This window comes from Heptranchias perlo, chromosome 5 (assembly GCF_035084215.1).
Source record: "Heptranchias perlo isolate sHepPer1 chromosome 5, sHepPer1.hap1, whole genome shotgun sequence".
In the NCBI taxonomy this organism is placed as follows: Eukaryota; Metazoa; Chordata; class Chondrichthyes; order Hexanchiformes; family Hexanchidae; genus Heptranchias; species Heptranchias perlo.
The window spans coordinates 104173674-104200361 of NC_090329.1; the positions used below are offsets into that span (position 1 = coordinate 104173674).

At 39.4% G+C, this 26688-nt stretch overlaps 1 protein-coding gene across 2 annotated transcripts in view; it reads right to left on the reverse strand.

The window, feature by feature from the left end:
* Nucleotides 1-26688, reverse strand: part of ascc3 (activating signal cointegrator 1 complex subunit 3) — a 599461-nt gene that overhangs the window by 476334 nt on the left and 96439 nt on the right. For both annotated transcript variants that reach the window (XM_067984949.1, XM_067984950.1), the window contains exons 9-10: nucleotides 18601-18801; nucleotides 18022-18162 (exon numbers count right to left, since the gene is read on the reverse strand). In XM_067984949.1, coding sequence (XP_067841050.1) covers nucleotides 18022-18162; nucleotides 18601-18801 — 342 coding nt within the window. The remainder of the gene's footprint in view (nucleotides 1-18021; nucleotides 18163-18600; nucleotides 18802-26688) is intronic.

Here is a 26688-nt window from a genome sequence, read left to right on the forward strand (position 1 = left end):
GCTGCGACAACGGATGAACGGACACCGCGCAACAATCGCCAAACAGGAGGGTTCCCTCCCAGTCGGGGAACACTTTAGCAGTCAAGGACATTCAGCCACCGATCTTCGGGTAAGCGTTCTCCAAGGCGGCCTTCGAGACACACGACAACGCAAAATCGTCGAGCAGAAGTTGATAGCCAAGTTCCGCACCCATGAGGACGGCCTCAACCGGGATCTTGGGTTCATGTCACGCTACACGTAACCCCACCAGCAAAAAGGGGGAAAAAATTTATATGTTTTTTAAAATTCTCTCTCTCTCTCTGCCATTTTAAGTTTCTTTCTGCTTGCCTGTGTAAAAGACACAATGTATATCGAGTGTACTGGGACGTTCTGTTCTCCGTGACTGGCCTGTTTGAATAACAACGACACCTTTTGATTGGTGTGATGCTGTCCCAACATCGTATAAGATATGCGATTTGAGAACCTTTTCATTCAATCATCTGACGAAGGAGATAATCTCCGAAAGCTTGTGATTTTAAAATAAATTTGTTGGACTATAACCTGGTGTTGTAAGATTCCTTACATTTATCTATTACTAGTTAGTTTAAGATTAGATTAGATTTTGAACTTTTCACTCCACATTTTTAATTAACACTGAGCAATCAACGTATCATATTTATACCACATTGCTATTTGTATAAGGTAAGGTCAGATTTAGGGAGCAATATTCTTTAAATATTAATAAGAGCTTCCAAAAAGTACTTTAGTTATAGTGAGTTGGCTTCAGTGCCAGTTGAAAATTTAACAAATTAAAAGTACTTGATATGTTTTACCAATATATCAAATTTGCTGTTATACCATATTTTATTGCTGCTAATATTAGTAATGCACAGGAATAGAATTATGGTTCCTCTCACCATCAACTGATATTGGATGATCACTGCATCGGGACAGAAATCATAGCTGAACTTCACAGCCATCTTTAAGTTCCTTTTATTATATTCACATATCTGTATCCATCCAAATGTGGTAAGTTCTTGGCACATAGCAATTAAACATAAGGAGAGTTCTCTAACATAACCCCATTTAATTAAATGTCAATTAAAAACAAATCAAATTGTATTTCTAGTCTCCTCATGTAGTTTGAGCAAAAGCATTATACAAGTGTGTCATTGCTTCCTGATGAAACATTGTTAATGAACTCCCTTAAGCATTAAAAGGTACAATTTTTCCAACTTGTTTTCATTGTATACATGCAATTCTACATGTAAATGAATGTTCAGGCAGTGAAATTGTAATATTTTAATGTAATCAATGCATTACTGTTCTACTTATTGCTTAAAACCGGTCTTAGAGACTGATTAAATAAGTTTTAAATCTTTCATTTACATTTTGTGTACAATATCCATTAATGCAACAAACTAGGAAATTGCATTTCACAAACTAATCAATTGCATTCATTAGTCCTGACAGATTACATCATTTAGTCCCCTTTTCTGGTACTTATTCACAATACTAATTTATCAACAAGGGCCTTTCAGAATTGAAATATCCCGCCTATCAATTTTTCTAAACCTCACAAGATATCCCTTTAACTCACAGTTGTATGTATCACCACAATCCACGTGCTTGTACAGATATGTACTGTATAACACAAGATATTACTTCTTGTACTACTAATAATTACAGCACGTGAATTATGCAATATCAGTTGGTGGTGAGAGGAACTATAATTCTATCCCTGTGCATTACTAATATTAGCAGGAAAAAATGTAGGACAACAGTAAATCACCAATGCAATTTAAAAATACTAGGTTTTGTACTAATATTTCAAAATCGGTTACAAGTGCATCATGACAGAAACTTGACCCGTTGCAGTATTTGGTGTGATGCAGGGACTTTCAGCTCACTGCTTGGTGGAATATCTTCAATTTGCATTAAAGACTGCTAGCATCTAAACAAGACATGATCTTATTAGACATTCCCCCATAGCCAATAAAGACAACTTTTAAATTTGAAATTCACATCAGAATGTTTTTCTTTTAACTGAAACAGAGAGCCAGCCGGGTACGGTTCCACTCCACTTCTGATGGTTAACTGGCAAGTCCTGCTGAAGGTGTGCAAGTGATGACGAGGATAGGGTCAGGTTGGCTGCAATGCCCACCATAGTCAAATAGGCTATTGTTAATCATCGTCAAAACTCACACTTGAAGAATGGCTACTTGGGCGAGTTACCAGAAGACTACATGTGGAACTATACTCCAGTGAAAGTAAAAGTTACTACCTTCACATGTGGAATAAATCAAAAGAAAAATTGGGAGGAAAGGAGAGGTATTCAAAATGACATGAACTTGACTTACTTTCTCGTCACTAGAGGTAACAGGAAGTTTTATTCACAGCACCTCTCCAATTCCATGTCGACGGTGATGTTTTTGAATATTTACTGATATTTATCTGCAGAATGTATCTGCTTAGTTTATTTCTTCCACTTACAATTTGACATTAAAACCATATAACAATTTGAAAATGTTTTCCACCACCAATTAAAGCAGCTTATAGGAACATAGGAACAGGAGTAGGCCATTCAGCCCCTCATGCCTGCTCCGCCATTTGATAAGATCATGGCTGATCTGTGATCTAACTCCATATCCCTTAATACCTTTTGGTTGCCAAAAAGCTATCTATCTCAGATTTAAATTTAGCAATTGAGCTAGTATCAATTGCCGTTTGCGGAAGAGAGTTCTAAACTTCTACCACCCTTTGTGAGTAGAAATGTTTTTTAATCTCGCTCCTGAAAGATCTGGCTCTAATTTTTTAGACTGTGCCCCCTACTCCTAAAATCCCCAACCAGCGGAAATAGTTTCTCTCTATCCACCCTATCTGTTCCCCTAAATATCTTATAAACTTTGATCAGATCACCCCGTACCCTTCTAAACTCGAGAGAATACAACCCCAATTTGTGTAATCTCTCCTCGTAACTTAACCCTTGAAGTCCGGGTATCATTCTAGTAAACCTACGCTGCACTCCCTCCAAGGCCAATATGTCCTTCCGAAGGTGCGGTGCCCAGAACTACTCACAGTACTCCAGGTGCGGTCTAACCAGGGTTTTGTATAGCTGCAGCATAACTTCTGCCCCCTTGTACTCCAGTCCTCTAGATATAAAGGCCAACATTCCATTTGCCTTCTTGATTATTTTCTGCACCTGTTCATGACACTTATAAAATGAGATTTAACATGGCTCCCAATTATTTTATACCATTATAATTGAGACTTCTCTCAAGTAACAATCAAAAATGTTCACTTCAAGCCAACAGTACAGTTCTTGTTGAATATGCAAATCATAGTAGAAGCATTCTGGAAATGGAACCTGATACGTTATGTGGCTGTGTATCCAGCCACTGTTGTTTATACAGATTAACAGTGCACAAATCAAGTATTTGTGTCAACTCCAACTGAATTGCTTGTGCAGGTCTATATAAAACCATAGAAATGCCATTGATGAAAAACTCAATATACAAAAGCTAATCAGATTCACGAATGACCTCTGCCACTGATACAGCAGGCTTAGGCAGAGAGTTATTGAACCATAAATACTGAAAGATCTCAGGTCTGATCTCCTATCAATGCTGAATGAGCTAATCTCAGCTAGGTTAAGAAAGCTACAATTTGCCTTAACCACCTGGGTTAGGGGGGGGAAAAAAATCAGTTCCCACCTCTGGTTGCTATCCAGCCATCCCTACTGGAAATATCTATGCATTATCTGTAAACTAAGGACAGGATTGAGCTCACCTGTGCGCCATTTCCTGAAATCAAATAGCCTGCCAACATTTACCATTTAGGCAATAAAAATGACCAATAGAATGAGGTGAACAGCACCCAGAACATCATACCTCAGAAGGAGTCAATACTTTTGAGGGAATTGGAGAAATTTGCAAGAGAAAAATAAAAGCTTGGAACTTTTCAAATGTATCCTTTCTAACTTTAGCTATACAACTATGAAATACAAATTCCAATTTCTCCCATTAGAAAGTTTTAAGAAAATGCACCAAAGGCCAATTTTGCAATAACATTTTCATACTAATTACTCAAGGGCATTTGGACTTTTTTTTTAAAAAACAGCAAAAATATTACATGTACATTAACAGTAGGCCCTTGAAATGAAAATAGTATCCTGAGCCTGCAAATTTCTAAGCTAAAAAAATTGACATAAAATAATCAATTTTATAGGAACTGTATGGTTTATGAACCTTCTGTAAACCTTGCTTTTAACCCAATTCCATTGAACAGTAACAAATGTTTCAATTTTTTAAGACACCTGTTCATGTCCAACAGTCTCAGCTTAGCTCCCTGCAATCAAAAATCTAAATCACAAACTTGGTTCAGAATTTAGGACCGGTGACAAGTTCAATATTCAGAGTGTGGGAAATGTACATTAGCAATGCACTAGAATTTAAAGCAAATGGCAGGGCGGGGGGGTAATACATCACAAACATTTTATTTTTATTCTCCAGCAATTTTATCCCTATTATGAAAACAACCAAGAGAAAAGCTGACTTTTTCACAATCCTACCACTTTTTCCTAATTAGTATCCATTCCATATACAGAGCATTACAAAAAAGGATTCGCATTTATATAGCACCTCATCAAGTCTGACAATTGTCTCAAATCATTTTGCACAAATTGCTTTTGAAATGCAGTCAGTGTTATGTAAGCAAACAGGGATGCCAATAAGCACACAGGAAGATCATACAAACATGAATGAGAGATGAATGACCTGTTAAGCTAATTTTGGTGTTTTGTTGAGGGAAAAATGTTGGCCAGAACTGTAACTTGTTTTTTTTGAATAGTGCCATTGCATCATTAGCGTCCATGTGAACAGACAGATGCCTCGGTTTGATGCATCACCCACAGGATGGCACCTCTGTCAATGCAGCACTCCCTCAGTCAGCTTAGGTAATGTGCTGAAGCCCTGGAGTGGGATTGGAACCTACAAACTTCTGAATCAGAGGTAACAGTGCTACCACTGAGTCAAGGTAGCCAGTCCAAAATTTTAAGAAAACAAACTAACACTGCAAGATTATAATTCAGTGAAGCTGCTTTGTTTGCTTTCATAAGTTTAGAATACTATAATGTGCTACATTGATGGACCTTAAAATAATTACAAAATTAACTTTAATACATTTGTGTTTAAAAAAAGTCAGTGAGTTTTTATAAACTTAAGCATTTACATAACTCTGCTTGACAGATTCAGGTTCATGCTAGTGACGGTTTTGTCCTCTGAATGTCATAGTTAAGGCATGATCTCATCACATTATCTACTTATAGTCTGCTTGCAACCTGAACTATTCCATCAACAGCTGGAATGCTTCTATTTGGGGACAGAGGTGTTGGGGGAAAAAAGAGGCAAGAATGCCAGATAAAGATGCATATGTTGGTGGACCAAGAGCCAACATGGGTCAGCAAGTGCAGGGGTGGTGCGTGAGCAGGACTTGGTCCGAGTTAGCACAGCTTTGGAGGAGCTCAAGTCTAAGAAAGGAAAACAGGTAGAAGGTGCAATTTATTGTGGATAAGTGTAAGGTAATAGATTCCAGAAGAGGAAAAAAAAGGAATTAGAGTATACACACAATGCAAAGACATTGAAGGATGCGGATGAACAGAAAGACTTAGGAATTCAAATAAATAATTCCCTGAAAGTGAGTGTAGGTAGATAAAGCCATAAAAAGGCTGACAGAATTTGGGCTTTATAAATAGGGGCATAGAGTAAAAATCTAGAGAAGTAATGATGAATTGACACAAAACATTGCTATGGCCATTGTTAGAACCATAGAGATGGTTCAGAGCAGATTCACCAGGACAATGTCAGAGATGGAACACTATAGTTATGAGGAAAGATACTGGAACAATATCCATTGAAGCAGAGACAATTTTAAAAACTTCTGATAAAATCATGAAGAGTTTTGATAAAGTGAAGTGAATAGGGAAAGACTATTTCCTCTGATTGGGGAGTCAATGACAAGGGACCGTGAATTCAGAATTGTCACTAAGGAGAGAGATTAGGTAATATTGCTTTACATTGAGGCTTGTTGGAATATGGAATGCTTTGCTACAGCAAGTGGTTGAGGCAAAGACCATGGTGTGTTTTATGGGAAAATTAGATAAATATTTAAAACAGTGGAAGGTGCAAGGTTACGGGAAGAGAGTGGGATAAAAGGAATAGTTTCAGATTGCTCTAGCAAAGGGCTGCCACAGACCTGATGAGCCAAATAGCCGCCTTCTGTACTTCTCTGTACATGTCTGTGCTTCTCTGGATTATGTTTCAATATAACATAGGTTATTTCTAGGAAATACATTTCCAGTGAAGCTTTCTCCTTTCATTTATATACTGTATATGTGCATATATACTGCTATACATTGTAGGCATATCTATGTAATATTTATGTAAAAGCATGCATTTTAGACACATTTAGGAGGCCATTTTTAAAAATTCATTATCAGGATATCGGCATTGCTGGCAAGGCCAGTATTTATTGTCTATCCCAAATAGCCCTCGAGAAGGTGAGCCTTCTTGAACCGCTGCAGTCCATGTGGTGAAAGTACTGCCACAATGTCATTAGCTGGGAGCTCCAGGACTTGGGCCCAGCGACAGTGAAGGAACAGTGATATATGTCCAAGTCAAGATGGTGGAGCGACTTGGAGGTGATGGTGTCCCCATGCACCTGCTGCCCTTGTCCTTCTAGGTGGTGAAGGTCTCAGATTTGGAAGGCAGTGCTGAAGAAGCGTTGGCGAGTTGCTGCAGTGCATCCTGTACACACTGCAGCCACAGTATGCCGATGGTGGAGGGAGTGGATGGGATGCTAATCAAGCGAACTTGTTTGTGCTGGATGATGTCGAACATCTTGAATCTTATTGTGGCTGCATCCATCCAGTCAAGTGGAGAGTATTCCATCACACTTCTGACTTGTGCCTTGTAGGTGTAGAAGAGGCTTTGGGGAGTCAGGAAGTGAATCACTCGCCACAAAATACCCCAGCTCTGCGCTGCTCTGGTAGCCTTTATATCTTTAAAAAGATATATTTCAATGTGATTATTTTACAAACCAAAATGAGTGTGTTTATTTTGTTTAGTGCATCAAAAGGTAATAAGCCAAGGGAACCGGGTGGGCCAATGGCTTAGATACTGATTTTTCACCTCTGGGATTTGAGTTTAAATCCAGCCCAGGTTGATCAGTTGAAGTTCTCCCCTAAAAGGCTGCTGGCTGTAAAGGTCCCAATTGAAATGAGTCCGGCCAGTCTCAATTCAATTCCTAGCACTCAGAGGCTACAGGCTGGCTGGTATGGGAAAAAAAGTCACATTACTGCAGTAGAATTGCTTTTCCGAGGTCGAAGCTGAGCCAGAGAAGAGAGTGCTTTATTCTGTCTGGTTGTTCTACAACTGACCGGGGAGTACTTGAGGCTGACACCAGCCATCTAGCATCCCTCACCTTGATGAGCACAAAAATTAAAAAAGGTAAACACGAAGACACGAACCTTTGACCTAAAGATCACAGTTATAGTTTCCTCCAATTTAAGATTTGCAATGGTTGCTACACATTATAATAACTAGACCCACAAAAAAGAAAAAAATGTACATTACCAGCTAGTTTTTCCCTTGGTGACTGTACATTACTCTAGGTCAGTAAAATGATAAAAAGTTCCTCTGGTACACAATTCTCAATTAGGGTTAAATTGTGAACTGACACCTCTCCACTAATTAACTTCAAGTAAAACAGTCATCTTATTTATTAATTTACCTGTGAATTTGAGGAGAATACATTGCAGTCTAGTCTTTTTTGTTTAAATCATAAAACTAAAAGACAAGCAATTGCACTTGTAGTTCATGATTGTAAGTTCAGCCATCAGGACTGGAAGATGCATTTTCATTTGCTCCACAATTTCACTCCTCTCAACACTGCATCAGTTTGAAAATAAAGTGTCATATTTCTTTAATGACTTGGAACTCATGCAAGACATTTCAATCTGTATGTAATATTAGGGCATGTCTGAATAGAAATGGGTTAACTGTCGATATTTTTACTGTCAGCTTAAATTTTTTGAAATCATGTAAATGACGTACTTTGGCAGTGACACCTGAATTATTATTAAGCACTGTTCCATATTTAGCATTCCTGTGGGAATTAGAAAATAACAGTGGCACCAAGTAAGACAACCCTATCTTCCAAGGGCAAAGTTACCCCACATATTGACATAAAGCTGGCAACATTAAAATTAAAAATTAGCTTAAGGAAATGGGGGGGGGGGGGGGGGGGGAGGGGGGAGGAGAAAAAGAGAGAAAGAAGAGGAGAAAGGAACACAACCAGTCCTTCGCTAAAGCCGTACATCTGCATGCAGCTCTATTTGCATACCTCAAGGACCTCTGTGGAATAAAGAGTTCTAAGTTGAGGCTTTTCTTTACGATAATCAATTATTTATTTGACGCAATTCCAACACCTGTACTCTTGCTAAACAGTAGGCAGGGCTCATCATTCAGAAGTGTCACTGCAAAGGCAATTAAATTTATGCCTCCTTTCACCTCAAAATAACTTGTTTGCTATATAGGACACTGTCAATTACAATTTCCTGTCACCTTTGAGACTTACATTTATATAAAGGTATATTTCTACATTACAAGCCTCTTTATAGAAAGATCCAGTGTCCAGCAACCATCCCATGTCCTGTCAAAACTATTATGTAAATATGGTAGTATATGGAATTAACTTTGCTCACAGAACTACATAATAATGTATTCCATTTTGATGACAGTATAAAATGGATGGTATCGGATCGGCCACCGGTTATACACCTCTCCCAATTTTCCTTTCCATGGCCGTCTGTTGACTTCAAATCAGATATCACCCATTTTACACTATCGCCAAAAGTTAAAATTACCTCCTAGGACACCCCATACTACAAGATCCCACATGTACGCAAGCATACAATATTCAATACAATTCTCAAAATGGCTTAGTGAATAAATGTAGCACAAAAAGTGTGGAGTGAGCTATAAAGAGCAGGAAGGACCCAAGTTCTATTCCTGGTCCTTACCTCAGCCAAAGCAACATAATTGGGCCAAAAAAAAATCAGCCAGGGTTTCCAAAGATCCCTGCTGGAAAAAGGTGTGTTTTTTGACAATAAATAAAATAGGTTGGAGGAAGGGTGCAGGAGGAAACAAAAAGGTGGGGGCGGTGGAGGCCAGGGGTCCTGCTCCAAATCACTATCCCCTAGTTGAACTGAATGGTGTTGGAAGTGAAAATGTGTGGAATAGATGAGCACAAGATAAGGTTCAACTATGATGCCCACTCTGTTCAAACAGCCTACCGATACTCGCCATCTAGGCTTAGATACAAAGAATAGCCACTTGAGTGAAGTATCAAGGGGAGACCGGCACTATGGAAATTACCCCAACAAGGAGTCAACGACTTTGGAGAAGGGACAAAAAAATTAAAATTGAAGGAAAACTTAATATTGCTTTTGTTCAATATAAAGGAAAGCTTTAACACTTGAAGGATAATACAAAGTTAATTGTACATAGAAAGCTAGATGGAATAAAGGTGGTTAAATTGGGAGTGTTTTTGAGTGGTAACAATAGAAACAGAAATTCATCATTGGTGGATAAATCATAAAACCAAGATCTGTTTATATCAGCAACTTGAGATATATGCAAATTAATGGGTGCACGTATTTAAACTTCACATGTGACCAGTGAGATTTCATGGTATGTATCTAAGTGGCCCAGAAAGCAAAAAGCTTGGATACTCATGGGCTAAAGTGTGCTTTGGGTACTTCAGTAGTTAGTCATAATTACCTTGCAAGAACTTACAAAAAAAAGTTTTTATCATCATACATATGTGGGAGAACCAGGAATGCAAGCCACTTTTTAGTTTCCAACTACGTGATGTCAGACATCTCTTGGATACGCTTTGTCCAACAAGCCTACTCAGCCAAACAATACACATGCAACAGGATGACGTTGGGTCAGTCCGTTGGACAGATATTCCAGCCAATGAGTACATGATTTGTCTCTCTTGTTCTCTCTCTTACTGCAACTGAAAATATAAAAACTTGTTTTAAAAATTGTGCATCAGCGAGTACATACCAACTGATTAATGATGTACAGTCTCAGGTGATATCTGAGGGCACATCAAATCAGAATTGTTCATGGCTTAGATTATTTTATTTGATTGTACACTGTTATGCAAGAGACTGTTTTCACTGTTTTATGTCCCAGTCTTTATTATATTCATTGGTTCCCATGGTATCTTCTCAAGGCATCATTTTCTGTAGCTTGCTATTTTAATGAGGGCTAAGAACCAAATTCCTAGCAGAATGTTGCGTGCTCAAGTATAAAAATAGTGCTAATATAAAATTCTACCTTGTCCTTAAAAGCATTAGCCTGTGTGGTCTTTAGTTTTGGAGGTTCCCAATCGCAGATGTATCAAAGAGTAAAAAGAACATGTTGATGTTGATCTCTGAACTTAATCCCAACTCTTATCCTGATGCAGCATTTTCAGTTTCAATCACTACCCATGGTATTGTTAATCAGTACTGACAACTACCAATGGTTAGCGGTCTCTAGGGCAGTGCAAGCAACTTGTTGGCTTGAGAGTTTCTGCTGCGACATATTAATTCACTCCACATTTAAAATTAAATGTCTCACTGCACTTCACCTGGATTGTAATAAGCATAATACTCAAGCCACAAATGAGCTTTTATTGTTCATCATTAGGCAATTTTATGCATGATTCAGCAAATTACAGTTAGGTTAGGGATGAAGGCTTTCAATTACCAGAGGGCTGGGGGAAAAAAAGTCTTACCCAGTAAAATTCCAATTTTTTTTTTAAAAGAAAGATGCATTTTCAAATGTGTCATTTCCAAAAGCAATTTAACATACATTAGCAAGTAGTGCGGTAAATTTCATTTATATATACAGAAACCAAGCATGGTTACAAGACAAATTCAAAATCTGGCAGAAGCTTCAGATAGTTCCAGTTACCAGGTATAAATGGTACAAACTCATTAAAAAGACATTATTAGAGACTTGGGGGAAATGTCATTTTTGCAGAAAAATCATAATTTCAGCACAGGAGACAATTAAGTCCATGGTCATATTTTGTCCAAATGTGCTACCATGGACTGTAGAACAATGATGACATTACAATGAAAGCATTGTACAAGGCAGATTTTTTAAGAAGTCCTCAATTTTATATAATGAAGTTATTCATCTATATTGTTCACTTTGAACCAAACTTCACTGATTAAAAGATTTTAAATTTTTCCAAAACTTTTTTTTGTTTCCCCCAAAAATGGATTTTCACCAGAGAATGGACAAGTTTACGAAACCACCAAAAAGAAAAATATTTATATAACCGATCTGAGAAAGAATTTTAAAAGTACAGAAAAAAAGTCTACGTAACCAATAAGTGAACTGTGACTTATAATTTTTGCCCATGGATTTTCACCTGGATTCATATATATATATATATATATATATATATATATATGAATCCAGGTGAAAATATACATATATATATACATATATATATATATGTGTGTGTGTGGAGACCGTTGATACTTCTTATCCTCAGTTCCACCATCTCACCAGGAGAGAGCACTTTAGCAGCAGCATGCTTTTTCAAAATCCTGATGAAGTGCATACAATAATCAGTTTGTCACATGCTGATTGCAATAGCAAGCAACCCAGTTGCAACAGAGGAGATTTAGTTGACTGTGAACAGTGATTAGCTCGGTCTAAAAGCAGGATCCTTTAATTGCTACAACAGTTAATCACCATCGTTAAATCCAAAAACATAAAACTAGAAGAACTCTAACTAGAGTTGGTATGATAAACAAGCAGTGACAAAGTCGCAGATTATGTTGGTAGTGAAAGCAGGATACCATACATCCCCCAATTGAGGAGGCTATTGATGTCATATCCAATATTCCATCAGCTGTATTTCCTTCCCTCTAGAAGTTCACATCCCACTACATTCCTATTGTAATCATTTTTTGTATGTCACACAGGCTTGTTTTCACAGAAAACAAACTGAATTGTGGACCATGATCTAAAAACACTAATAAAATCCAGAAAGTCAATGCAATAAATGTAATTTAACTTATTCAGTTGTCTTGAAGCAGTGGCCTTGGTCATAGGTTGCCCAAGGTGACTAGGAAAATTTTTTTTACACAGCGAGTGGTTAGGATCTGGAATGCACTGCCCAAGGGGGTAGTGGAGGCAGATTCAATCATGGCCTTAAAAAGGGAACTAGATAAGTACTTGAAAGGAAAAAAAATTCAGGGCTACAGGGATAGGGCAGGAGAGTGGGACTAGCTGGCATAGAGCCAGCGTGGACATGACAGGCTGAATGGCCTCCTTCCCTGATGTAACCTTTCTATAATTCTATGATTGAGTTGTGGGCTGTTTTTTTTGAGCTGTCAGCATTTTGGAGACTATGTCAGCTTTTGTAAAGCTATTCATCAGCTTTGAGTTTTGTAGGCTGCTATCTTTGAACAGCAACTCTTAATTTAAAAACCTCACCAAAGTTTATTTAAAAAAAAACAATTTCAAAATTGAGGAATCGCATGCACGTCATGAATGGCAACAACACTAATTGATCTGGTCGGGGTGGAGAGGAGAGAAGGCACATAAAGAAGTAGAAGAGAAGGCTAAGTAGGAAAACAAAATGTATACAGACCATATAAGTGTTAGATGCCTGCTTTGATGGATCACAGAACTAAACCTGCATCAAGTGATTGCAGTTTTAAATTAATCCATTTTGAAGTGGTTTTCCTAAATCTGATTTGCACTGATTAGCATATCATCCCAAATTGAAATGGCTACCCTATAGAACAAATCTATTTCATATCAATGACAGAATTGGCTAAGTTATGAATTTTTGCAAAGTTATATTAAACTATGTGTTTTAGCCTTCTCCCCACAAGCAATGATAATAGTTTTCTACCGAAACTATGTACTCTGGAACATTCCTTCTCAAGCTGGAGTCAAAAGTTGTGGATTCAAGCTACTCCACTAGTATGCAAGATAGGCTGACCCTTCAATGTAGTACTGAGAAGGGACTGCATACAAGTGTTGGTGCCTTCAGATGAGATATAAAACCAGTATCACAGTCTACCTGCTCCAAGGTACCACAGTTCAATTCAAGTTCTTCCAGTATCCTGCCCAACATACCAACACCATCAAAAACAGGTTAAATAGTCATTTATCTGATTGTTATGCTCAAAATGAGTGTCACAATTCCTAACAATAGCTGGGCTTCAAAGTAATTCACTGCATGTGAAGCACTGAGTTGTAATAAGGTGCAATATAAACACAAATCTTTCAACTTAATCATACAATTACAGTACAATATTTTGAACTCAAAAGCCCAACTCAAAATGAATTCAGTTACATCAACATAGGAATCTGAAATGTTCAGCAATCAATCATAGAATGTACTAACAAGTGATTGTTTCAGATAATATGCAGTATGTAAAACTTACACAGTCCCCACTGCTTATAGCGGGCGTGTTTGTGAGAATGCAATTTGCCAGTTATACGCGATGGCCGATATAACATGGTAGTGCTATTTCAGTAATCAACAACAACTTGCATTTATATAGCGCATTTAGCATAATAGAACATCACAAGGCGCTTCACAGGAGCATTATCAAATAAAATTTGACACCAAGTCACATAAGGAGATATTAGGACAGGTGACCAAAAGCTTGATCAAAGAGGTAGGTTTTAAGAAGCATTTTAAAGGAGGAGAAAGAGAGAGGAGGAGAGGCTTAAGGTGGGAATTCCAGGGCTTCGGGTCTAGGCAGCTGAAGGCACGGCTGCCAATGGTGGAGCTATGAAAATCGGAGGGGCCAGAATTGGAGGAGCGCAGGGATCTGAGGGTTGTTGGGCTGGGGGATGTTAGAGATAGGGAGGGGCGAGGTCATGGAGAGATATGAAAACAAGGATGAGAATGTTCCTTCCGTGTAGCTCCACTCTGACCTGCACAGAGCGGGCGCCCGGCGCCTCGAGTCCCTAAGTGGTGTGGGAATGTGCACAGCACTTCCCATTCTGGTCTCGGAATATGACATTGCTCTGGCAATTGAGAAACAAACATACTAACCTCGGCCTGGGGGTCACGGTCTTCACGGTCACGATTTGTGAACTCCAGTTGAACAGTTACTGAGAGCTAAAACAGTAAGATGTCTGGTCGCGGTAAAACTGGATGGAAGACTCGTTCATGCAGAGTGGGTCCCCAGTTCCCTTTTGGCTGTATTCAGAGGCTATTGCGCAAGGGTAACTACACTGAACACGTCAGGGCCGGAGCTCCTGTCTAGCTGGCTGCTGTTCTCAAGTACCCTGACCGCCGAGATCGTGGAGCTGGCGGGCAAAGCCGCCCATGACAACATGAAGATCAGGAGCTTGCCATCCGCAACGTAGAGTTGAACAAGTTATTGGGAGATCCTGCCTAACATCCAGGCCATGCTGCTGCCAAAAAAAAAAACGGATACCCAAGGAAGATTTAAGCCAAGATTCCAACCTGCAGCTTTATTTAAATTGCAGTCAGTTTACAACTGTGTGCGAGAGATAGAGAAATTTGTTTTGTGCAGTTATTAAAGCAAAAAATGTTTGCTACAGGGTGTACTTGTATCTTTTAAGGGAAAAGTAGATATATATTTGAAGCAAGGAAGATATCAGACTGTGGGGAGACAGCAGGGCAGTGAGGTTGGTTTTAGAGAGTTCTAGCAAAGATTGGGCACAGACATGACAGGCAAAATGGCCTTATTCTGTGCAATAAGCTTCTTTGGTTCTATGATAATACTTCTTCCTGCTCTCTATGCTACCACTATACCTGCAATTTTTGACACCCATTTTGTGACCTACGGGATATATATCACCATTCAATTTCATTTGCCTGTCCAATTGCATAACCAAACTAACTCATTCTGCACATTTTCTGCTGGACGTTGTCACTACTGCTCTCCATATTTTAGTGCCATCACAACATTGGCAACCTTACAGATGGTTCTGGTATTCAGGTCATTAATGTAGACTAGAAGTAGAGATCAAAGCACTGACTTCTGCAGGTATCCACTCAATACCTCCCTGACATTACACCTCTTGAAGTTTGTGTTGCCTATTTTTTACCCAACTTATCCAGTTGCATTTTATATCCTGGATTCATGTGGCTATTAATTAGGAGCCTTTTTTATCCGCTAATCATGTTAAGACTAATGAACCTGCAGTTCAAAGAGAACGCAACTGAGTGGGAAAACAGTCTGTGTACAGTTAGTCTTATAAGTAACTAGAAAAGCATAACAGGATATCTTTAATTCTAGAGAATGTGAATCTCAAACACCAGTGGGAAATATAGCCCCCTTAGCGCAATTTGAAAGTCGAAAGTCAATCAGCTGACAGAACACATCAAGGCAATCATCCATATTGCTAAATTGCCTTGATAGTTTTAGTGGTTGCTGGTTTTGTACTCACATGGTGTGCCATTGAGTGGCAGTAGGCGGGAATGCGCCTTTGTGTACAAGAGCAAGTTGTGAATCTCAAGACCTGCCAAAAATAGCTCGACAGCACAACTGGCATTGGCCTTGGATCAGAAATCTTCCTGATGTTTGTGGAAAATCCACTAACCGTGAACTGACCATAGATTGTCTCTGGTCAAGATTAAGTCCAAAGTTCAGGGCTAATACATCACTTTGAACTTCCAATGACACTGAGCTCTTATAAAGTCACAACATAAGTGTGTGTTATTGTTAGGAAGCGAGGGGCAGAGGCAAGAACAAGATTCAGACACTTTTTTGTTGATTTTTGCTTTCATCAAGAATAGGAATGTCAGTGCGAGGGAACAAAACATTTTTCTATTTTCAGCATGCAGTATTGGCATCAATAGTGAAACTCCCTCCACTCAGTTTCGTGGAAATGAAAGCTGCAAAGTTTTGTTATCCTGCTCATATTCTTGTCTTTGTTACAGCTGTGAAGCAAAGACTGGAAACAGATGACTACTGCAGCCATTTAGCAAGGAAGATAGGATCTTTTATTTCAAATAGAGTTCAAAGGGCCCAGCCAAAACTCCAGTGAGGGGTCCGGAGCGGAACCTGATGGCAGGATTACTGGCTGGTAGCAGAGTGCAGCAGAATAGACCACTTTGGCGGGCCCATTGAAAATTATTTTGATAGCTTCCAATCTTGTGTGATATTGGACATTAAAAATAACTATCATAGCACCATCTACTGGTGCAGCAGGTATTGCACACTTAAAACAGATAATATAACAGAACAGTTCTGTTCTTTGAAATTAGAACCTAAAATTGACATGGGATGAAATTTTCCAAGCCCGTGGCACTGGCGGGACCTCATACGTAGTGGGCAGCCTAGTGGAAAATTGTAGGTGCATGGTCAGCAATTTTCTATTCATTGAAATCAATGGACAGAAAACAGTGGGTAGTGTATCCACAATTTTCCAATAAGCTGGCTGCTGCATGCACAGCCCCACCCACCAGCACTGATCTCAGAAAATTCACCCTGGGTTAACCTCATTTTTTTGTAGTACCTTTCAAAGCATCAGCCAATATAAATCCAGGCATAGTTTACTATTTTAATGCGGCCATTTTTTTAAAAAAGCGTATCATAGCAATTTTGCTACCTCAAGTAACAATGTTAAAAGTATATTGTGAGGTTCAGACTGATATATTTCAGCAAGCTGTGGGCTCTGAAAAGGCATTTTATTGGGCCTTTTAATGAATCATATATTTATACTACATAAGAGCACTGGCAGTAAAGTTCTGTGCACACCATAGACCAAGACTAACAACAAAGGGTAGCAGCTGAAACTACTTCTATCCTCTGGAGATAAAAAAAAACATTTTAAAAAACATCTCTGCCGCCAGCCCAAGGTTCTATTAAAATTCCATATTAACTGAATACTTGAAAAATACTGCTCTCTCTCAATTCTTACTGAACTAAAATGATTTCAATTCAACTATTCAATGTGCTAGAAAAAAAGGTAAAACAAAGGTTAGAAATTAGTTCCAACCATTTCTATATAAAATCTGGAAAGAGAAGTTCAAAAGCAATACTCTCACACTTCACAACTCCCAAGGATCACTGTCATGGTTCAGGATTCTTTCACCAATTTTTCACAGAAAGGACGTGAACAGAAGCCACATTAAAGGTGCATTTTTTTTTAGAAAAATCTTGCCTAAAAGGGGTTAGTGAATTGGTAGGCAGACAAATGGTAATTACACTGTGAGACGAGACATTCTTTCAGAGGCCAAACAATGGAACTTAGTTAATTATGGCCTGGAATTTCCAGCATGGGCACAACCCAGAAGTTGGACCCGAAATTACACCCATTCCCGCGCCCATTCTGCCAGTGTCAAGTCACCCTCAAATTTCCTGCCAATCTCATTAGCATATGGACAAACATAAAATGGGCGTAAATCAGCATATTGGTCCAGCATGGTTTGAACATAATTGGAACAAAACCAATGGGGCCTCAAGGTGTTAGAGAAAAGGACTATAAAAGTGGCAGAAAAAAATAATTTTCCTTCAGAGTGAAGCTGGGGAGTGCAAGAAAAGTAGCACACAGCTCTCGTCATAAAGGTTTTTAATTAATTCAATTAAATTGCAATCATACATGAAGGTATAAATGGTTTGGTTAGATAAGGTAGCTTAGCATTGTACAAATATTTAGTATGATATTGATTTTCTAATTGTAGAACTATCGGCCTGTTGCAAGTAAGGCTTTTACTTACATAGCAAAAATATTTAAAAGTGACAGAACATTGAATCCAAATGCATATGTATTTTTCCTTTTCTACTTCTCTAGAAAAGTATTGTAAGGAAAGTTTTAGCTAAACATAACTGAATTCACAGAACCATTAAATCCCTCAGAATAAAATGCAGCTTTGCCCAAATGTAAGTGGCAGACTTGTCAGCAAGATCAATTTAGGCAACAATTTACACCAAGTTAGCATTTGGATGTGATGGACTTCTGGACATACCTGAGTCCGTAAAATTTCCCCTTTGGTCAACTGCATGTCACCAGTAAGCTCCTTCACCAGGATACCCAGTGGCTCCAGGCGCTTGCTAAAGTAATTTGTCATCTCAGCAGCTAAGGCCTTCATTGGAGCGACGTATACAATCTGTAGTGAAGGAAAATTTGGTTGATAAACACGTAGAAAATCTCAATGTTATTTGTCTCATAAATCTATACAAATCGCACTTTATTGTGAAATATGGTTCTGGTCAGCTAAGCTGAAAAACTTTAATGGTGATGTATGGAAAGTGGTTGTCCTTATTGGCTCAGAATGTAGCTGTTTAAAAGGCAATGACTTTATTCATTTAGCTCTATTATTACGAAAACTGGCTTGGGTTCAGAATCGAATATATTGGCACATTGAATTTAAAACGTTTCAAGTTATAGTATATATTTTGTATTAATATATAAAGTCAAATACCAGCATTGCCACATAACTGATAAGGTCTTGAAAACATGTCTGTTCTAGAAACATAAATCAATAATTTTTTTTCAAAAAACTCTTCCCAGATAAAAATTTGTCTTTGCTTCATTAAATCCGTACCTTGAACTCATCCTTTCGGATAACTCCTTGCTGAATATGCTGACGGATTTCATGCAGAACAGTAAGCATGGCAATGTTAGTTTTCCCAGCTCCAGTGGGTGCACAGATCAGCATGTTCTCATTTGTGTTGTAAGCCGTCTCAAATACTATTGACTGGATGCGGTTCAGTCGCTTCATCCCTTTAAAAACCAGCTGTCCAATCTGAAAGGTTAACCGTGAAATTCATAATGAAGCAACCACAACAAGAGAGACAAGGAAATCTCAAGGATTTCCATAATTCCCAGCAAGACACCTGGCTCTCGAAGAACACATGCTGCGGGCAATTACTTCACATGTAGAAAACTGAAATCAAATACAGTGCTTTCCTTTGACAGTGCAGGAGAATAAAAGCAATTGAAATAATACATATGCACCACTGTGTGCATTACTTACCGACAGAAAAGATATTTTTAAAATGCAAGTACATTATGAACTCACCAATATCTACATTTACATCGGGTATAATTTTCCACGTTTCACTTCAGCCACTTCTTCACATCACAAAAAGACAATGTTTCTACTTGAAGACCGTGCTTTGCTAACATTTCTCACAAGGACCTGCACCCATCAATTGCTTTAATGGCAATGCTGGTGAATGTAATCCAGCAATTATTAAATCAGAGCTTTTTTTTTGAAACAAGGTATTGGGAGGACCAATAACACAACCACCACAATACCTATATGGATTCTCATTAGATATAAAGATGCTAAAGACTATCAAGCATGAAACAATAACTTGCATTTATAAAGCGCCTTTAATGTATAAAGGCGTCTCAAGATGCTTGAGGCGTAATGCAAAAAAAATCAATGCCAAGCCAAAGTATATATTAGCAGAGGTGACCAAAAGTTTGGTGAAAGAGGTTGTTTTAAGCAGGGTCTTAAAAGGAGGAGAGGAAGATGGACAGGCAGACAAATTTAGGGAAGGAATTCCGGAGTGTCAGGCCTAGGCAGCTGAAGATGCAACTGTCAATTGTGGAGTGAAGGGATTGGTTTGGGGAGGGGGGGGGGGGAGGGGAGGGAGGAATGAGTTCGAGGGTGAGAATGTTGTGTTAGAGGAGGCTACAGAGATAAGGAGGGGCAAGACCATGATGAGATTTAAACACGAGGATGCAAGTTTTAAATTGGAGGCATTGGAGGGCCAGGAGTCAATGTTGATCAGCAAGGACTGGAGTAATGGGTGAGTTTGGACTTGGTGCAGGTAATGAAGCAGTCCATGCCCGCATGCAGCAAGACCTGGACAACATTCAGGATTGGGTTGATAAGTGGCAAGTAACATTCCCGCCAGTCAAGTGCCAGGCAATGACCAGCTCCAACAAGAGAGAGTCTAACCACCTCCCCTTGACATCCAACAGCATTACCATCACCAAATCCCCTACCATCAACATCCTGGGGGGGTCACCAATGACCAGAAACTTAACTGGGCCAGCCACATAAATACTGTGGCTACAAGAGCAGGTCAGAAGCTGCGTATTCTGCAGTGAGTGATTCCCTAAAGCCTTTACACCATCTACAAAGGCACAAGTCAGGAGTATGATGGAATACTTTCCACTTGCCTGGATGAGTGCAGCTCCAACAACACTCAAGAAGCTCAACACCATCCAGGACAAAGCAGCTCACTTGAATGGCACCCCATCCACCACCTTAAACAATCACTCCCTCCACCACCGGTGCACTGTAGCTGCAGCGTGTGCCATCTACAAGATGCACTGCAGCAACTCGCCAAGGCTTCTTCGACAGCACCTCCCAAACGGACAAGGGCAGCAGACGCATGGGAACACCACCACCTGCACGTTCCCCTCCAAGTCACACACCATTGTGATTTGGAAATATAATCGCTGTTCCTTCATGGTTGCTGGGTCAAAATCCTGGAACTCCCTACCTAACAGCACCGTGGGGGTGCCTTCACCACACGGATTGCAGCGGTTCAAGAAAGCGGCTCACCACCACCACCTTCTGAAATGCAATTAGGGATGGGCAATAAATGCTAGCCTTGCCACCGACGCCCACATCCCATGAATGAATAAAAAAATACGATATGGGCAGCAGAGTTTTGGATAACCCGAATTTACAGAGTATGGAGGATGGGAGACCGGCCAGGAGAGCAATGGAAGAATCAACTCTGGAGGTGATAAATGAGAGTTACAGCAGCAGATGAGCTGAGGCACTGGTGGAGGTGGAAGTAGGCGGTCTTATTGATGGAAAGGATATGGGGTCAGAAGCTCATCTTGGAGTCAAAAAGAATGCCAAGATGGCAAACAGTGGGCAAGGAGGGGAATGGAATTGGTGCCATGGATAAAAAGGTTTGTGGAGGGGGCCAAAGACAATGATCTTACCAATGTTTAGCAAGAGGAAAATTACGGCTCATTCAAGACTAGAGATCAGGCAAGCAGTCTAACCTCACAGACAGCGTAAGGGTCAAGAGAGGTAGATCTGGATGTCAGAGTGCAGGTTGAAGCTGATCCCATGTTTGTGGGTGATGTCACTAAAGGGTAGCATGAAGATGAGGAAAAGGAGGTGGTCATGGATAAATCCTTGAGACGCTGGACGTAAATGGTGCAGGGATGAGAGCAAAAACTATTGCTGGAGATGTTCTGGCTATGTTCGGATAGGTAAGAGTGCAACTAAGCGAGGGCAGTCCCAATGAGCAGAAGGAGGAGGCATTGGAGGAGGATGGTCAACTGTCAAAAGTCTGCAGAGAGGTCAAGGAGGACAAGCAGCGATAATGCAAAACTGTCATGGTCATTGTGACTTTGGTTAGGCTATTACTGTGCTGTGGCATGGGTGGAAATCTGATTGGACAGATTCAAATAGCAAGTTGCTGAAAAGATGGGTATGGGTTTGGAAGGCAACAAAACATTCAAGGAGAGAAGTTTGAAGGTATGAACGAAGAGGTATGTTTTAAGGAAGCTTTCAATGGTAGGAAGAGAAACATGAAAACCTGGATTGAAGAATCGAGCACTAAAGGAACCAAATTTAGTAGCATAAACACTAGGAGCCAGCTCATCGATGCCAGTTTCCTAGAATCTGAATTAAAATGACATCAATATAAAAGCAACTAATGACAAGGAGTGCATTTCAAACTCAGCAGATAAGGTGTCAAGAAAGACACATTCCTGGTCAGGATCATTAACAATATCAAGCACGCCAACTTGATCTTAACAGTGAAGGAATGCATTACAGGAGAGCCTGGTACCATACAGTTTTCCTCCTTAGTATGCTTCATTACACTACATTCGCATATCAAGAAGTAATTAATGTGGCTGGTGTACAATAACTTTTGGTTAATATCAACACAGTCTGATAATTGACTCAACTGGTAGTTATTCAGACCTGATTTTCCCCCATTTCAACTTTTCAATAGGACAACTGAATAGGGCATTTGAATCTAACATTCAATTCAAAGCACAAAAAGAAGCTTGCCCAAAAAGGAACGTCTTGTACGTCAGATTATATTATTTTCAATTTCCTTAAAAATCTGCAGAATTCAGTCAAACATGTTCCTAACAAGTCAAACCCCCATTTCTCAAACATGTTAAATCTATACTTCAAAATAATATATCTATTGCAATCACCTTTAACTGTATAACTTTGAATGTTGAAAATTACAACCACCTATCTCTGCGAAGTGGCTTCCCATGGTCAATTTTGCATTTACATAGCAATTTGAATTGAAGACCATTGTAAAATATATCTATTTACAAACTAGACTCTTTTTTGGAGTCCATATTGGCAAAATGTTAGCATTTGCATAAGGCTACACCAAGTATATAACACATACAATAAAAAAAATCTAATTATCCAGTAGAACAAATTAAGCAATTTAAATAAAACAGCAAGAGATGTATTTTTTGCTCAAAAAAATTGTCTTGATAGAATTCAAATTAAGCAACTTTTGAATTAAGAGGAGTTGACTGTAAAGAAAAGTAGCCCACATCATGCACAATTTTTTCTTTAATAAGTTTATAACCTGAAAAATTGTCAGCTTACAAATAGTCAAACTATTTGTACAAAATGTCTGACCCAATGCTAATTTATTTGCTGTAAATCCAAGGAAACTAGATAACAAAGAAAAAATACATCTGGTGTAAGCATCTTGTCTATCCATTTTTAAAACCAGCACACAAAAAGTGTCTTGCGGGCTTTGTACAGTGCATGGTAATATATCATAACCTCAGCTTCACTGTGTCTGGAAAAGAGAGATCCTCCAGAGTGGCCAAGCACATTGCTCATCTAATATCTTACAATTTTAACTGTGTTGCCCTCTAAGCTATTTTAAACAAAAGCAGACTACATATACGATTAATCTATTTCATCCCTTGAGCACATTTCTTGCTGGCTGCAGTGCAAAAACATTCTTGAGGGAGGAGGAAAATACCTAGATAAGACTTGATTGCTGGATAATGTAAAGTGGAAAGGTGCAGTATTTGTGACAATTTGTTACTGGTAAATCCTGGTTTTAAACAGCCACTTGACAGAGATCTGTCCAAAATGGTATTATGGAGCGCATTCAGAATCAAAATGTGGAAAAACACTGATATAATCACTGCTTTAGGCCACTGCAGCATATCAACCTATGTTCTAAAACTGATTGAAATGGTAGCACCCATTAAATAATTTCCTTGGCTATTATGCAAATTATCCTTCACTTTGAAAGAAATATGAATATTTATATCAGTGTTCAGTGGTAGCTTCAGGACACTCAGTTCTTCACCTCGTCAGTAGTCTTACCCCCCAAGTTACTCCATTCTATTTTACTACTTGTCATAAGTAGTATTCTTTCGTGGAAGATCACACAGCTGTAGTACTCAATGCCACGAGTATTTTTTTTACTGAAAAAATCCAATATGTTAACACTGTTGATCCCTAAAAACTCTTGAAGCTAGCTTGCCAAGAAGTGTTATACTTGATCAAAATTGCAATGAGATGCAGATACAAAGAGTCAATTGGCAAGCATTTATACTACATCCCAATAGCAAAGAAAAAAAAATTGTGTTTCAACAGGACATGTTTACATTTTGCTCTCTCTAGCTAAAGTTTGGCAGTTGACTGATTATATTTATTTTGAGCATCAAATAAATCAAGGAACATTTCATATTTAGATTAGGGATCTATAATGGAAGTCAACAGGAAGCAGTTAGTCAAATTAGAATTTATGTTGGGATTAGAATAATGTTTCAATTAAATATGTGCGTATTTATCTGAAATTGACTGACTCCAATTTACCTTCTGTGCAGTTGGTAGTCTGCCGATGCATAAAGACAATAATTGAGTTTCACTTTGGCTTTAGTCTCCCAACAGGTGGTTATTTATTCATATCCAAGAAGCAGTTGCAATGTCAAATATTTTCTGTCACCATTAAAGAAATTTACATTTTCCTTTTAATCTAACACCTGGCGAGAAGTGGCTTTTATTCCAATGTTAAATTAACCCATCTTGTGCAGTCATAAATGTCAAGGAACAAAATTACATTTCTCATCAACTGCTTCAAGGTAGTTACCAAAAAAAATTAAAGCAAAGGAATCACTACTAGCAGGCAACAACTTACAAATGATTCAAACAATGTTTTCTTTAAACAGATTCAATGAAATGATCTGGCTCATATTAACTGAGCAGGATTAAGAGTCATCAGGTTGCAAATCATACTCTTAGCTTTGCTCCTGTTTCCTCAGTTCCTGAAGCCCTATTCATATCCTTACTCTCACCAGAGGTGAGGTGAGAGTGACTGCCCTTGACATCAAGGCAGCATTTGACAGAGTGTGGCACCAAGGAGCCCTAATAAAATTGAATTCAATGGGAATCAGGGGGAAAACTCTCCAGTGGCTGGAGTCATACCTAGCACAAAGGAAGATGGTAGTGGTTGTTGGAGGCCAATCATCTCAGCCCCAGGACATTGCTGCAGGAGTTCCTCAAGGCAGTGTCCTAGGCCCAACCATCTTCAGCTGCTTCATCAATGACCTTCCCTCCATCATAAGGTCAGAAATGGGGACGTTCGCTGATGATTGCACAGTGTTCAGTTCCATTCACAACCCTAATGAAGCAGTCCGAGCCCACATGCAGCAAGACCTGGACAACATCCAGGCTTGGGCTCAAAAGTGGCAAGTAACATTTGCACCAAACAAGTGCCAGGCAATGACCATCTCCAACAAGAGAGAGTCTAAGCACCTCCCCTTGACATTCAATGGCATTACCATTGCTGAATCCCCTACCATCAACATCCTGGGGGTCACCATTGACCAGAAACTTAACTGGACCAGCCATATACAGTGGCTACAAGAGCAGGTCAGAGGCTGGGTATTCTGCGGCGAGTGACTCACATCCTGACTCCCCAAAGCCTTTCCACTATCGACAAGGCACAAGTCAGGAGTGTGAAGGAATACTCTCCACTTGCCTGGATGAGTGCAGCTCCAACAACACTCAAGAAGCTCGACACCATCCAAGACAAAGCAGCCTGCTTGATTGGCACCCCATCCACCAGCCTAAACATTCACTACCGTCGCACAGTGGCTGCAGTGTGTACCATCCACAGGATGCACTGCAGCAATTCGCCAAGGCTTCTTTGACAGCACCTCCCAACCCCGCGGCCTCTACCACCTAGAAGGATAAGAGCAGCAGGTACATGGGAACACCACCACCTGCACGTTCCACTCCAAGTCACAAACCATCCCGACTTGGAAATATATCGCCGTTCCTTCATCGTCGCTGGGTCAAAATCCTGGAACTCCCTTCCTAACAGCACTGTGGGAGAACCTTCACCACATGGACTGCAGCGATTCAAGAAGGCGGCTCACCACCACCTTCTCAAGGGCAATTAGGGATGGGCAATGAATGCCGGCCTCACCAGCGACGCCCACATCCCATGAATGAATTTTAAAAAATCCTTACTCTCTTACCAACCTTCTCTTTCTCCTCACTTGCACTATTCCCCATGATTCCCATTGAACCAAATTATGCCCACCTTAATTCCTGTCAAATGTCTGATAGGAGTTCTTATATTCCAATTGTATTTTATTAAAATAAATACCTAACTTGCATTACTATTGTCAAACATGTCACAAGTTCTTTACAAATAAGCAGCAAGAGGCTATGACAGCAAGTTTACAGGAAAGAAACAGGCCATACAGCCCAAATGGTCTATGCCGGCATTTATGCTCCACACCAGCCTCATTACACTCCTCTTCATCTAACCCTATCACCATAGACTTAAATTCCTTTCTCCCTCCAGCTTCCCCTTAACTGTATCTATGCTATTTGCCTCAACTACTCCTTGTAGTAGTGCATTCGACATTCTTACCACTCTTTGGGTAAAGAAGTTTCTCCTGAATTCCCTATTGGATTTATTAGTAACTGTCTTACGTTTATGACCTCTAGCGTTGGACTCCTCCACAAGTGGAAACATTTTCTCTACATCTACCCTATTAAACTCTTTCATTACCTTAAAGGCCTCAATCAGGTCACTCCTCGTCATTCTCTTTCCCAGAGAAAAGAGCTCCAGCCTGTGTAGCCTTTCCTGACAAGTATATCCTTTCAGTTTCATCATTATGAATCTTAGTTGCACCGTCTCCAATGCCTCGAGATCATTTTTATATTATGGAGACCAGAACCGTACACAGTACTCCAAGTGTGATCTAACCAAGGTTCTATGCAGGTTTAATATAACTTCTCTGCTTTTCAATTCTCTCCCTCTAGAAATGAACCCCTGTGCTCGGTTTACCTTTTTTATAGCCTTATTTACCTGCGCCACCACTTTTAGTGATTTGTGTATCTGTACCCCGAGGTCCCTCTGCTCCTCTACCCCCTTTGGACTATTATCCAAGCAGTATGTGACCTCCTTATTCTTCCTACCAAAATGCACCATCTCACACTTACATATACTGAAATTCATTTGCCAATTATATGCCTATTCTCCAAGTTTATTAATGTCAACTTGCATTTTGACACATTCTTCTCTTGTATTAACTACACCATCTAACTTGGGGTCGTCTGCAAATTTTTAAACTGTGCTTGATTGCCAAGTCCAAATCGTTAATGTAAGTTGTGAACAACAACACC